We start from the raw sequence: 15,764 nt of genomic DNA on the forward strand, positions 1-15,764 counted from the left end.
CTGCATGATTACCCAGACAGTGCTTCTTGCTAGGACCCAGAGACAAACTGAGGCAGGTCACTTTAAGACGGTATGATCAAAACTACACTGACCTTTCTAATAGGCTTGACTTTCCTCCTTTGCAGATGTGCAGGCTGAACATTCATTTTTATTTTTATTTTTATTTTTTAATATATATTTTATTGATTTTTTACAGAGAGGAAGGGAGAGCAATAGAGAGTTAGAAACATCGATGAGAGAGAAACATCGATCAGCTGCCTCCTGCACATCTCCCACTGGGGATGTGCCTGCAACCCAGGTACATGCCCTTGACCGGAATTGAACCTGGGACCCTTGAGTCCGCAGGCCGACGCTCTATCCACTGAGCCAAACTGGTTTCGGCAACATTTTTAAAAAGGATTTCTATGACGACTGTTGTTCTGGTGTTTCTATGTGCTCAGTTTGCGTGCCTACAGTAGGGTTCTGTGACAACTACCAGAGGCCCATGGAGGAGCAGACTGCATTGCTCTGTTGGCAGAGCCTATCTTTGGAAAGGGGTTAATCCAGACTTAGTCACGGGACAGTGCTGGGGCTGAAGGGACCCAGAGCCCCAGGACGCCAGAGAGGAGTGTGCTCCGTTGGACAGATTCTACCTACCTGCAGGGCAGGTACCCAGAGTGCCTTGGCATGTGGCTTAGAGTTCCTCACCAGAGATTAAGGCCAGCTTTTTTTTTTTTTTAACCTTTCACTCTGAACATCCAGAGAAGCAATGGAAATATATTAACCTGGCAAACAGTTTTTAAAGCACTTGGCCTCTCCATAAAGAAAAACTTAACTTTCTCTAAAAGTGGTTAAAAATAAAGATAATGGTAACTGATACACAGTTACTGGAGGATCCAAGTCATTAACTTGAGGGGCAAGGACAGACGCGGAGACCAGAGAAAAATGAACCTTTGACAATGATTAAACCTGTGTTATGAATAAGGCTGTAAGTGAATCAGGATGATAGACCAATAATGGATTAATAGATAACTTGGGAAGACACATTCCTAGTCTATAAGGACTACATTATCAGGGCAAAAAGCAACTTTTATTCTCTCACAAACTCTGCCTTGCTCCACGTGCCAGCATGAGAGCTGGGATGGACAGACTTTCTAATTGAGCTCTGTGATGACAACAGTTCTAGTAGCAGGACAAATGAAACCATGTATGCATGACTGGACACCAGAGTGGTAGCACTTACCATTCATTCATTCATTCATTCATTCATTCATTCAATACAAGTGTTAAGGTCCTTGCTAGGCTATCATGGACAAGAATGGGTAAGACAGATCAAATCCCTGCTCTCATGGAGCTTCCAGTCTAGTGGGAAAGAACAACAACAGTCATACAATAACCACACTAAACAAAGGGTCATTGCAAACTGATGTGAGCTGTGAAGGAAAGTAGCTTGGTTCAACGAGAGGGAATAACAAGCGATCAGATTGAGATGGGTGGTCAGCACAGACTTTCCTAAGAAACTGGCCCTTGAGCTGAGAACAGAAGGATAACGGCATTAACCAGACAAAGGGTCGGGGTCAGGGCTCCAGACGGAGGCCATGGTGTGTGCAAAGGCTCTGGGAAGGTGCAGCATGATGTGGAGCAGGAGAGAAGAAGCCAGGCTGGCGTGAACAGGGACAGTGAATCAGGATGAGTATGGGGATACAGGATGGGGCCAGATTGTGCAGGCACTCCAGGCCACCTGAAGAATGCTGGTCTTTATCTAGAGAGCAGCGAGGAGCCAGTGAGGGGTCTTAGCAGGTATAATACAGAGCTGAGCTTGAAAAGCGACACTCTGGCCACAGCGAGCAAACTTGAGCACAGAGATGTGAGGGGCAGTTTACAGAGCGGAATAGAGAGGAGAAAGATGATGGCAGTTGGACTAGTGTGGTCTTGATTTCTTGTCATTGGAATGTAATACTAATATGAAAGCTATTTTCATAATAAAAGAAAAATCTTTCTGACCATGCGCATTTTAAGTGTGCTCACCCCACTCACTGGGAAAGTTTATTGAGGTGTGGTTCATTTTACTTATAACAGGCATCAGAGAATGAGGTGGCTCCTGGATGAAGCAGGAAGGAGAGGGGGAGCTCTGGGCCTCTCCCTCCTGATCACCTGCGCGCTGACAGGACTTCATTTCTTCCCAGCTCCTTCATCTGTCAAATGTTCTGGGTGGGAGGAACCTCTCCACTGGTGGTTGACAGAACCTGCTGATAGCTCTACGTTTACAACTCAGGTCACGTACTTAGCATCAAAATCTACTTTCCACCTGGCTTCCAATATATGGGTAAATTTCTGCATAAAAACTTTCTGCAGGACAGAAGATAAGTCCCTTGTCTAGATGTGTAGGTATGAGTGACTGACTCCCTACTGATGCCTTCTACAGGGCAAGCTCTGACATCTCATCATAACACAAGAGTCTGTCTAGTGTCCTCTGTGTGTGTGTGTGTGTGACTGTGTGTGCACGCATGCACTTTATCTAAATTCTGTTAGTTTCCCATTTTCATTTTTTGCCATTCCTCTTACAGTTACATGCTCTTTTACCGTTCAAGTTCTAAACCTTTTGACAAAATTAACAGCAATGTTTGCCCTTTGAAAATTAAACATAGGAAAGAACATGACTGGCTTTTTTCATTACTGTCAGATGCTATGTAGAAAAATGGAATTAAGTGTGAGAAGAGAAAAATAAAATCTCCCTGAACATTTGAGAAGTGACAATTACACAACCAGAGCCCATTAATTGGCTCACACTTCAAGAAGGAACAAGCTAGTACAGTCCTCCAATCACACAGGGAAGGGGACCTGAGGAGAGCAGCGTCTGTTCCCACAGCAGAGACTTGCAAGAAGCAGTAATATTTCAGTAACAGCCTACGTGACAGTCAAGAGCTCCAGTCCCATCCTGGAAACTGAAACTGACATTAAAAATGAACTTCCTCTCATCAGCAGTCTCAATGGTGAAGACATTTCCTCTTTTAAAAACCACTTTCTTTTCATTGCATCACATTAATGACCCCAAGCCCTCTGCACACAACCCGCAGGCTACACGATTAGCAGTGACCTCCTGGCACCAACCCAAGGTTTTCACTTATTAAGTCTCAGGCTAAGAAACAAAGCTGGCGGAAGAAGAGCTTCCTCAACTTTATCACTAACAATGGCAAAAAAGATGCAGGAAATCGCAGGTAAGGTAAATAGTTTAGATTTAAATGCACTGTTTTTCAATCTTGCTACACTTTGGCAGAGTTTACTGAGGCTGTAAATCTCCACTTTTAATTTATCTCATTGCCCTCAACACTGCCGCACTCAGAAAAAGAAACACAACTCCTTGTTCTAAGATTCCTAGTGAATAAACACAACCAGCTACAGAAACCAGCCCCAGAACAGAACGCTGACCTTCCCCAGGACAAAATGGCAGTAGTCAGCGAGGGGCACGCACTGCTGCTCAGATATGAGTGCCATCATGCTGAAGGCCAGTGAGCAGACGAGCTGCCCCCACAGCAGCCCCTGCAGGTGACACAGACTGTCCAAGCGCTTCTCAGGGAAGGCGCAGGGGAGTATGCTGTAGGAACTGCCTAATCCACAATGATGCTCAAGGTCTCAAGTAGGCCAGGCCCTTTGAGAGGGGGAGCCACATGGAAAGACACTGGTGAATTCCTGGGGAAAGGCGAGCAGAGGAAGCATCAGAGAACCGGCTCTAAGAGGCCCAAGGGAGAAGCACAGGAAAATGTGGCTCAGGTGTCCTTTTCAGGGAAGCACAACTTGTGCTCGGGTAAGTGGCAAGGTTCTGAAAAGCTACTAGGAGATTGCTATGAAGAGCATTTATTTAATTTATTTAATTTATTGCTGACTGTGAATAAACATGCCACTCTGCCACATATGCTGCTCTGGGAAGAACAAGTGTCTACAAAACAATCACGGCTGCAGCAAGAAAAAACTCTCTTTCAAATAAAGTTTTCTTTTTTATTTTAAAAGAAATACATATAAGTTGGCCAAAAATGTAGAAAACTAGAAATAAGTCCCATAACCCCAATACACAGAGGCAATCATTATTAACATTTTAGCCTATTTCATTCTGGTTTTCTTCTTCCATAATTTTATTTCCTACTTATGATAATACTTCCATAATTTTGTACCTTGCTTTAAAAAACCTTATTATGTAAGTATTTTCTTAAGTTATTAAAAACTCTTCACACATCTTTTTAAAAAAATATTTACTCAAGGACATGCTTCCATTGATTTTGGAGAGGAAGGGAGGGAGGGGTGAGAAAGTAAGAACAAGAGAGAGAGCAAGAGCGAGAACGAGAACGAGAGCGAGAGCGAGAGCGAGAGCGAGAGAGAGAGAGAGAGAGAGAGAGGCACAACTGGTTGTCTTCCACACACTTCCTGACCAGGGCTTGACCCTGCCACCTGGGTATGTGTCCTGAAGGGGAATCAAACCCACAACCCTTCGGTGCACGGTATGACACTACAACATATTGAGCCACACCAGACAGGGCCTTACAACATCATTTGTAATGAACACTTAAGAACTTACTTAAAAGGGAATTTGGATACTATGTCTAGCAGGAAGATAGTTTATGAAAAAATTAAGCTAAAAGCTAGAAATAGTAGGCAATTCTAATAATCACAGAATTCTCAAATGGAAAAGAAAAATTTCAGTATTACCCAATTCATTATATCTAATCACTTATATTTCCCAAAATGTTTTCCAAGGTTAGTGCTGGACAGATGATGGCTGAGGTCATTAACACTTTGGCAGACAGAATTATCAGTCAATGGGACCACAACAAAGTGAAGAAATGGTTAAAATAAACACAATGAGATGAATATGCTAAGGAGCACACTCTGGCAGGAAACCAGACAGCTGTATACATGGGAGACATGCAGCCAGACTCACGGAAGGGAAGGGAAGGGCATGGGTCAGGGAGCATCAGCAGCACTTTGGGGAATTCAGTTCAAAATGGCGGACACTGCAGGTGCATTAAACTTTCTCCCTTCCTGGGACCCAGTGAGGTGACATCAAAGAAATACAAAGAGAATACATTCATAAAGGTGTTGCAAACTAGATGGAAGGATATTAGCAAATCAAGGTTTTGGTGAATTTCTAGAAAATGGTAGGTGGATGAACTATTCATAAATCTGAGGGGAACTGGCAGATTTCCATATTGAAGCAAAGTGGGCAGGGTGACAAAAAATTACCCAATACAGCCATATCATTGTGAAATTTAAGAACTCCAAGGATGAAGAGAAGATCCTAAGGGATTCTATCAGGAAATATAAATTACTACAATGAATAAGAATCAGATTACACCAGATTTCTCCTTAGCAACATTTAATGCTAGATGGCAATATATCCAAGCTTTCAAGTTATAAAGGAAATGAATTCTATATGCAAACTATGTTTCAGCCATGTAAAATTCTGAAAATTTGCTTTCCACATACCTTTTCTGGAAAAAAAAATTACCTCCAGATTCACTCTGTTAATACCCATTAGTGGTCTTCTTAACAAAGACCTAAGAAGTCATATTTGGCTTCAGACTCACCCAGGAGAGAGAACAGGAAACACAGCATGCCACTAGAGTAGCAGCAGGCATTGTTCCTTAGGGTGGGGGAATCCCTGTAGTAGTCTACACAACTGTACAGGAGCTATTCCTGCTGGCATGCAGGTGACAGCTCAGGTGAGAATGTATAAGACTCACACTGGGCAGGTGTGGAGCCACTCTGGCTTAGAAGCCTCATATTCCAAACCATTATCTCTAATAGCTCATAAACAGATCCCAGAATTTTCACGAGGGACAAGCCAGCACACTCAGAAAAGTGAGCACACTCAGAAAATCCAAAGCTACGGTTTTTGAGAAGATATTTATAAGTCCTCCCTGGCCAGGTGCAATTTACTAATCAGGGGTAATTTTTTTTTTATCACAAGCAATAATGCCTAATTGCACAGATGACATTCTACATCTCTAAGGTTTCCAGAAGAACAATCTAGAAAGATAACCAACTGGGTCCCAGGTCAATATCTCCTACAGAGAAAAAAGGGGTTTTGCTAACCCTGTATCCACATTCCACAAAAGAAAAAAAAAAATCCGAGAAACAGTGGAACCAACTCAAATACAAAAGAAAAAGAAATTTTAGGATCACAGCTGTAGAGTAGGCTTAGGAAGCAGTCTGTTCAAAAGATTAAACAATGACCAAACAGAAGCTTCTGAAACAGAAAAAAATAAAAAAGGAAACTAGGAACTCCAGAAAAACAAAAATCTGGCTAATAGGAAGCTATTTATTATCTGTGGAATAATTCTGAGCACCTGTAAGAAAATCAACTCTACTTCATCTGAACACAGTGCAATTCTTCCAAGGCAGGTACAAGTTCAGTGACAGAGTATGTCTCTCACCACAGATCTACAGTGGACAATATAAGATCAGAATCTTTTATTGAGTTACTAGGGGCCTGGTGCACGAAATTCGTGCACTGGGTGGGGGTGGGGGGAGTGTCCCTCAGCCCAGCCTGCCCCCTCTCACATACTGGGAGCCCTCAGGCCTTAACCCCCATCACCCTCCAATTGCAGGATTGGCGTCAGGCCTGGGCAGGGGACCCTCATTTCCCCCCATCACTGGTTCTGCCCCCAACCCAGGCCTGAGGCCTCTGGCCCAGGAATCATGCCTGGGCAGGGGACCCCCATCTCCCTCTGATCGCTTGCTCCACCCCCCGCCCAAGCCTGACGCCTCTGACCCAGGCTTCAGGCCTGGGCAAGGGGACCATCATATCCCCCCAATCCCCGGCTCTGCCCCCCACCCAGGCCTGATGCCTCGGCCAGAGGAGTTGACCCTCATCACCCTCCGATCACCAATCACCGGATCGGCCCCTTGACCAGGCCTGAGGCCTCCGGCAGAGGTGTCAGGCCTGGGCAGGGGACCCCCAGCATCCCGCGGTTGCAGGCTCCGCCCCTGCCCAGGCCTAACGCCTCTGGCCTAGGCGTCCGGCCCGGGCAGCGGGGACCCACAGCTGCAGCGGCCCCACGATTGTGGGCTCCGCTTTAGGCCCAGGCAAGGGACCCCTAGCTCCCGGGACTGCCAGCTTCGACCGTGCCCAGCTCCCATCGCTGGCTCCACCCCTACTTCCTGCTATCACTGGCCAGGGAGGCAAAGGTGCCTGATTCTCCGATCATGGCTGTGGGGCAGGGCAAAGACTCACACTGGGCAGGTGTGGAGCCACTCTGCCCCCCAGCTCTTAGCTCCCCCCTGGGTTTCAGATCACTGTCAGTGGCAGGGGGCTTCTTCCTGCTTTCCCTTTCGCCTCCCTGCATTGTGCCTACATATGCAAATTAGCCGCCATCTTGTTGGCAGTTAACTGCCAATCTTAGTTGGCAGTTAACTGCCAATCATAGTTGGCAGTTAATTTGCATATAGCCCTGATTAGCCAATGAAAAGGGTATCGTCGTACGCCAATTACCATTTTTCTCTTTTATTAGTGTAGATTAGTGGTTTTTCCCTTTCAGGATAAATTTATACTTAACACATGGAAGATTTAACTATAAGTTACAGAATATAAAATAAGTGTCAGATATCTTTACTAGTATAATGTCAGGGTGGTGGGACAGCTATCAGAAAAACGGGGAGAGGCAGGAGAAATGAAGGAAAGGTTAATTTCTTTATTAACACAGTAGAGAGTCAAGAAATACTGTCCACAATTGATGGATCAAAAAAATAGAGATTTAAGTATATTGTTTAATTTAAAAAGGTAATAGCAGAACTGAAAAAAATAACTAACAAAAATAAGGAAGGTTAAGTAAGCTAAATTCCTCATTTTTATAAGCAAGATGTTAGTAAAGCTGATAAAGTTAATAAATAAATAAATGTAAAATATTATGTACAATTGAGAAGTTACAAAAACAAAGACAAAAACAGTCAAAGCCGGCTATTTCTGAGGAATGGAACAGAAGATAAAAAGGCAAAATTTAACTTTTCACATATTTTTGTTATTGTCTACACTAATTTTCAATGTGCATGTTTTACATTGATAATAAAAAGACTGATATCTGTATCATATGTACTGTATTGACATAGATTTAGGGTTCAACAATTTAGAGGACAGTAGAGAAAGGAATCAAAAATTGGAAAACGAAGATTTTTGAAATAAGGTTAAAGGGTACAGGATTAGATTATGTAAAAAAAGAGAGGGCAAAAAATAATTTTATAAAATCTGTTAATATATTTAAGACAACACAGATAAATCTTAAGTGCATTATACTAAGTAAAATAAGTCAGAGAGAGAAAAGACAAATACTGAATGATCTCACTTACATGTGTGGAATCTAAAAAAACAAACAAAAATGAACTCAAAGAAACAGGACTGATTGGTGGTTGCCAGAGGCAGTGGGGCGGGGCGGTGGTGAGGAAAATGGGTGAAGGTGGTCAAAGGTACAAACTTCCAGTTTTAAGAGAAGTAAATTCCAGTGGTGTAATGAACAACCTCATGACTACAGTTAACAATAATGATTAGTATTTGAAAGTGCTAAGAGAATAGACCTTTAAAGTTCTCATCACAAGAAAATAATTGTAGCTATGTGAGATAGTAAGATACGTTAACTAAACTTACTGTGGTAATCCTATATAATAAAAGGCTAAAATGCAAACAGACTGAACGGTGGAACAACCGGAACAACTGAACAACCGGTCACTATGACGTATGCTGGCCACCAGGGGCTTGTTCGGAACATGGCGGGCGTTGGCCAGGCGGGATGGCGATGCAGGTAAGCGGGGGCACCAGACCAAGGCAGGGCGCCAATTGCTGCCATCAAGGTGAGCCTCTGGTGGTTACTGAAAATTCTTTGCCCCTGAGTGCCACGGTCCCACTCGGCGCTCGCACCTGCTGCTGGCACCGGTCCCGCTCGCACCCGCTGCTGGCGCTGGAGCCGCCACTTACACCCACTGCTAGTGCCAGCCCAGCTCACACCCACTGCCAGTGCCTGGTGCCAGTCCTGATTGCTCAGTGCCATCAGCTGTGCGAGTGGCAGCTGCCGGCCCTGATTGCCCTTGAGAACTTCTCCACCTCCCCTGCTCCTGAGGGGTGATTGGGGCAGCAGCCGCCACTCACACTCACTGACAGCGCCGGCCCTGCTAGCACCCACTGTAGGCACCGGCCCCAATTGCTCCACGCCTTCAGCGGGTGTGAGCAGGGCCAGCGTCCTCAGCGCATGGGAGTGGCGGCAGTGGGAGCGGGACTGCCGGCAGACAAGGGACTGGGTGGCCGCTGCGGGAGGAGCTGGGCGGGGGCGCAGAGGATGGGCCGAGATATGCCCCTGTGCCTACCACAGCCTCGAGGCTCAAAATTCCTTTCAAGGTGCACGAATTTATGCACTGGGCCCCTAGTCATTTTATAATATACTAGAGGCCCAACGCAAGAAATTTGTGCAAGGGGCTTGGCCCTTGCAGCTGCGGCGGCTGCCTCGGCCTCGGCCCCCGCCTTCACGGCTTTGTCTGGAAGGTCATCTGGTCTAATTAGCATATTATGCTTTTATTATTATAGTTACATATATCAAATTATTATGTTATACATCCTAAACTTACACAATACTGTTTATTAAAAACATCACAATAAAACTGGGGATAAAACAAAAGCACTCAATACACAAACAGGGTTATCCAAGAGAGAAAATGAGCCTTTATCCTAAAAGCAAAGAACTTAAGATATCAATAAAGGAAACACCCACACACACACCCCAACCCCCAGGAGCAGAGAGACTTACAGGAGACACTGGAGAATCTCACTCCCTGGTATTTTTCAGAGGACAGTGAAAATCTACCCTCTGATTACTTTTTCACTAGGCAGAATGCTATTAAGGCAGGATCTAAGGCAGGATGTAAAGATCCTATAGAACTTGATTTATAACATGACTCACATTCTTTATTACAATAAAAAGCAGGCTACAATTCTTGAAGCTAATAGAATCCTCTTTGAGGACTGCTATGGAGTATAGTAGTCAAAAAGGAAAGGCTTTCTTCTTTTATTATCTGCATATCTTCTATTATAGTTAACACCTAACACAAAAATGGAAGACAGTACACTGTGGTTATGCCCATAACATAAAACCACAACCATTGGTTCCAATGATCCCAAGAGGGTTAACAGGCACTTGCCTTCTTGCTACTACTCTTGTTCATCTAACATATTACCTATTTAGTAATTTCTAAAACACTTCCTGCTGTAGCATCTAAGTGCTAATATACAAAGTTAAAAACATATAAATTATTTAAATCCAATAAAGTAATGGAAATGAAAAATAAACAAGAGGAAAGAAAGATGTTGATAACGTTAATACAAAGCTCCTGGGAAAGGTCCTAATAAGTGAATGGGTTTTTGAATCAAGAAAAACCCCATTTAAATAAGTATACAATTATTATGATACATCTCAATCAGTAGTTAATCAGCCAATTCTTATAGAAAACCAACATTGTATAACACCTTCAACAGGGGAACATAGAAGAAAGAGGTGAGACGCCTGGCCCAAGTGGCTCAGTTGAGCATTTGACCTATGAAACAGGAGGTCATGGTTCGATTCCTGGTCAGGGCACATGACTCTCACTGATGTTTTTCTCTCTCTCTCTCTCTCTCTCTCTCTCTCTCTCTCTCTCTCTCTCTCTCTCTCTCTCTCTCTCTCTCTCCCTTCCTCTCTGGAATCAATAAAGATATACCTTAAAATAAGAAAGAAAGAGGTGAAGAATTCAATTTGTAACACATAAAGTGACAGAAGAGATGGGTGATTGTAACCAGTAGATGTGTCAAGCTTTGAGGAAGCAGAGGATATGGCCTGTGAGCTGTACACCCAATAAGCAATGACTATGGAAAGACAAATGGGCAGCTGTTCATGGGCCTTGAAGGCCTCCCTCTTTTTTTTTATGTACTTTTTCTTGACTTCAGGGAGGAAGGGAGGAGAAAGAGAAACATCAGTGATGAGATAGAATCACTGATAGGCTGCCTCCTGCACACCTCCTACTGGAGATCAAGCCCGCAGCAACCCCGGCATATGGAATCGAACCGTGACCTCCTGATTCATAGGTTTATGCTCAACCACTAAGCCACCACTTGTATAAAAAGGCCTTCCTCTTGTATAAAAAGGGTTCTTAGAGCTTGGAAACACTCCATTTACCAGTTTTCATCATCTGTCTTGGTTTAGCTCTCTACTAATGCTAGGAGGCGATGCAGTGCAGCAGAAAGAGCTATGCCACAGGTGCTTTGTAGTCAGGACAAAATGAGATAAAATATGCAAAGTACTGAATACTAGTTATTAAATAATTGTTAGTTTTCTTATGCTATGCCAGAGATGACTTCAAGATTTGTGCTCCACTGAGAAGTCACTGCCCAGCCAGAAAGTGACCATATTTCCCAGTCCTACTAGAGTGACTGTGGCAACTGACTAGTTCTCTCTTGGGCAGGCAAGTGGAAGGGATGTTCACTATGCCCAGGCCCAGTTGTTCAGAACCAGAAATACCTTCTCTCTGTTCTTTCCCCATCTGCCAGCTAGGTGCAGGTGATGCTGACGAGGCCCTAGGTGAGGGCAGAACCACAGAAGGAAGATGGCTGGGTTCCATCATCACCTGTGGAGGCCACTTGACAGCCAGAAACACCCACATCGACGGTTACATGACTGAGAAATAAACTATTGTGTTAAGCCACTGAAATGTTGAAGCCACTATTTGTTACAGTAGCAAGTGTTGCCCTAACCAATATAAATATGCTATAAGATAATACTACAATAATGGTGAGGGTGTCAGAAATTGCATCAAATAACCATCATTAAAACTATTACCAAGTCATGGCCAAAAAGTACATGAAAAGATTTTCCACATTATTAGCCATCAAAAAAACTACAAATCAAAACCACAATGAGATGCCACTTCACTCCCACTAGGATGGCTATGAACAAAAAGACAGACAATAATGAGTACTGGGAAGAATGTGGAGAAACTGGAATCCTCATACATTGCTGGTGGGAATGCAAAATGGTGTAGCTGCTGTGGAAAAGTTGGGTAGTTCCTCAAAAACTTAAACCATATCACCCTGCAATTCTACTCCAGTTCTAGGTATACACCCAAGAGAACTGAAAGCATACATTCACACAAAGACTTATACCAGAATGTTCAAAGCAGCACTATAATAATAGTCTAAAAGTAAAACAATTCAGCCCAGCCAGGTGTGGCTTGGCAGTTGAGCATTGACCCAGGAACCAAGAGGTCACCAGTTTGATTCCCTGTCGGGGCATATGCCCGGATTGTAGGCTCAGTCCCCAGTAGGGGGTGTGAAGGAGGCAGCAGATCAATGATTCTCTCTCATCACTGATGTTTCTATCTCTCTCTCCTTCTCCGTTCCTCTCTGAAATATATATATATATTTTAAAGAGTAAAACAATTCAAATGTTCATAAAATGATGAATGGATAAACAAAATGTGATCTAGATCTCCATATGATGAAATATTATTCAGCCATTAAAAGGAATGAAGTGCTGATACATGCCATAACATGAACAAACCTTGAAAACTATACCTGAAAGAAGCCGGGAACAAAAGATCACTTACTATATGATTCTATTTATATGAACTATCCAAAATATGCAAACCCATAGAAATAGAAAGTAGAATATTAGGTGCTGGGGCTGAGGGAGCTGGAGGGAAATGGGAGTCTACTACTGGGTAGGATTCTTTTGGGTGTGATGAAAATTATCTAAAACATTAAATAGTAGTTATGGCTGCATAGTGAATATACTAAAAACCACTGAATTGTATGATTTAAAAGGGTGAATTTTATGGTATGTGAATTATTATCTCCTCAGATAATTTGGCTCTACACAGAAAAGTACTGAGCTCTTCTCAGGTAATGACTGGTAAAGGGTATGAAGGAACCATCTAGACCAGGGGTTCCCAACCTTTTTTGGACATGCCCCACCTAAGCATCTCTAAAATCCCGATGCCCTCCCCCATGACATATAATTCTTACTATTTCAAAAAGTGAACTGCTATTCAAGTGGAGGAAGCCTAAAAGGCCGTTAACTTGGTCTAAACAAACTTCCAAAGAACATGGCATCCATGAAAGAAAAAAATAAAAGAACACAAGGACAGTGAAGTACTGAGGAAGAAATCACTAAGAAATTGTTAAAATAATAATAATAATAATATGAAGTGATATGAAAAAATAGCAACTAAAGTTTTAAAACATATAATAAAGAACTGAAATGCATAAATATGTCATAATATATATTTATATACTATATATGAGGCCCTTGAACCATAAGAAATGCAAAAAAATCACTGTTAATAACTCATTCTTGAATTGCCTCCCTTAAAAATCAAATTGCCCCCCTGTGGGGTATGTGCCCCACGTTGGAACTACTGCTCTAGGTGCTCATTTCGATCTGAGTGGTAGTTACATGGGTATATACACACGTACATGTTCATTCCAGGCATGAGTCTAGGCTGGTCAGAACTAGCAGAATCCTGACTCCTAGCCTCCCCCACAGCAGGTCAGCTCAAACAGCCCCAATGCCCTATGCATGAAATGCCCCTGTTTGCCTATAAAGAATCTAAGGTACAAACTTTCCTTAGTTTGGGTAACAGCGTAGGGAACACAGAGATGAGATAAGTATTTAAAGCTAACCCTGAGAATGGTATGAGGGTGGGGAACAGGGCAGAGTCCCAGAATAATGACTGAACTGTATTGCATCAGCAAAATTCTCTAGGGAAGAAAAAGTCCTAAAGGGGTAGTGTGGGATGTGGGGGGAGGACACAAGACAGAATTGTATATGGGAAATATATTTCCCCCTGCTTATTAGTACATGCCATTTTCAAAAATCAAGTTCAAATCCCAAAATAAGGAGAGCTTGTTTGGTCATATAAAGTAAATTCTCATCTAAGTACTTAATAATCAAAACTGAAGTAAAGGATCATGAGAATGTTTCAAATTTCAAAATAAGATAATCTAGTGATTCTATGAGTCTTCATTGGAACCTTCTGAATCCACTGGGAAGACTTTTTAAATTGGAACACATCCCTCAAAGGATGTCACTTACTTGCAGGAGACTTTAGTTCTGTCGGCCACCATGGTCCACTGTTGCTGGTTGGTGGAAACCTCAATGTAGTAGCTGTAGCTCCGATCATCACAGTCCCAAAGTAATAACCTGAACAAAGGGAAAACATAAGGATGCTGTGAAGTGTCCTCAGTGGCCTGAGGGAATCCCTATCTACTCTCCCTCCCGCCTGCCTCTTTTGTCCCAATACACTTCCAGGACTGGGGAAAGAAAGGGAATCCCCAACAAAAGTTTGATGAGAGAGGGTGGAGTCAATCTGCAACAAGAGATTTGTCTCTTTAGGACTTCATTTCACTAGTCACCCAATCCCAGGCAGCCTCCGTCCCCAGTGGCAGAGCTCTTCTGCCTGGTTTACCAAGGAGATGTCACCATGTTCTCTTTCCTGTTACAACTCCCACCTCCAGTTAGCTGCACTGACCAAAGGTAATCTCCTGAGACCACTGTGCTTCCTAATTAATTGGGAGTGTTGCAATGACCCAAATTATCACCTTTTAGATTCCTTCTCATTACCAACATTCTTGTTTGCATACCATTGGTAAGATTATCTGATTTGGAGATACAGGCAATCATTCATCAGTAAAACTTTTCTATTATTTAGAAACTAGTGGCCCAATGCATAAAATTTGTGCACATTAAAAGGGAATTAATTAGAGGAAATATTTTAATATTGCTATTTGCCCTTTCTCTATAATAGAAGTGTGAGAGATGAAAGGAAATTAGTAAAATGTATATGAAAATAATATATAAATGTATTAATAAATAAACAGTAACAAAAAGGATATAACAACAACAGAGGCATGATATGAAAACAACAAAAACATGATATGAAAACAAAAACATGATATAAAAACAACAGTGATGCAAACAATGACTGATAAAGTGATTAAACTTATTCTAATATCTCCCTGTACACCACATTAAGAGTGAAAATACTTTCAGAGTGCTTGACTCATTTCCCTTACGATGAAGTATTTAGAACTTTAACGTCACATGCTCTTTGAACTCGAGAGAAAGCAACATATAACTGACCATGTGCAAAAACAGGTTCAGGTAGGAATATTCCTACTCTGTCTAGAGTTTGTCCTTGTGATTTATTAATAGTCATCACAAACGCTGGCATAATGCCAAAGGAGTAATACTATTAAGAAATTCGATGGGAAAATTTTCCTTTTCAGCATCATCTGTTGAGTCAATGGAATCATCACTCAAATATGTGTGAAAATCTCCATCGAATATATCCAAAATTTCTTCATTTAATTCTTGAGCGTGCTCATTTTTTGGACAAAGAATTGCACATTTAGATATACTTTTAATATAATCTATAGATATAGTATTTCCAAAGGTAGCTTCAATAATAGATCCATTACAAATCATTTCACAGGGGATTTCAATAATATCCATTCCTAAATGAAATCTGCTATTAAGTTTGCCATATCCAAGTTTTACAAACCATCCACTATAAGCAGAATCCTCTGATCTCATATTTGTTTAAGAGACAACTTTCTGAAACATCCCCAAACATTACAGTACTTTAAACTCATTTGTACTATGGCCGATCACCTAGCATGCGGCACAATATGGAGACACTGTCGAAAATCCCCTCTAAGAAGGAGAACTTTCCCACCAGATATAACATTCAAATTCATAATTTCTCTCAGTAACCTGTCTATG

General features: G+C 42.3%; 1 protein-coding gene across 2 annotated transcripts in view; it reads right to left on the minus strand.

Moving 5' to 3' along the window:
- Positions 1–15,764, minus strand: part of BTBD9 (BTB domain containing 9) — a 437,801-nt gene that overhangs the window by 56,980 nt on the left and 365,057 nt on the right. For both annotated transcript variants that reach the window (XM_081093921.1, XM_081093920.1), the window contains exon 9: positions 14,076–14,183. In XM_081093921.1, the coding sequence (XP_080950047.1) occupies positions 14,076–14,183 (108 nt within the window). The remainder of the gene's footprint in view (positions 1–14,075; positions 14,184–15,764) is intronic.

Source organism: Myotis nattereri (genome assembly GCF_964212035.1).
Source record: "Myotis nattereri genome assembly, chromosome: 6".
NCBI lineage: Eukaryota > Metazoa > Chordata > Mammalia > Chiroptera > Vespertilionidae > Myotis > Myotis nattereri.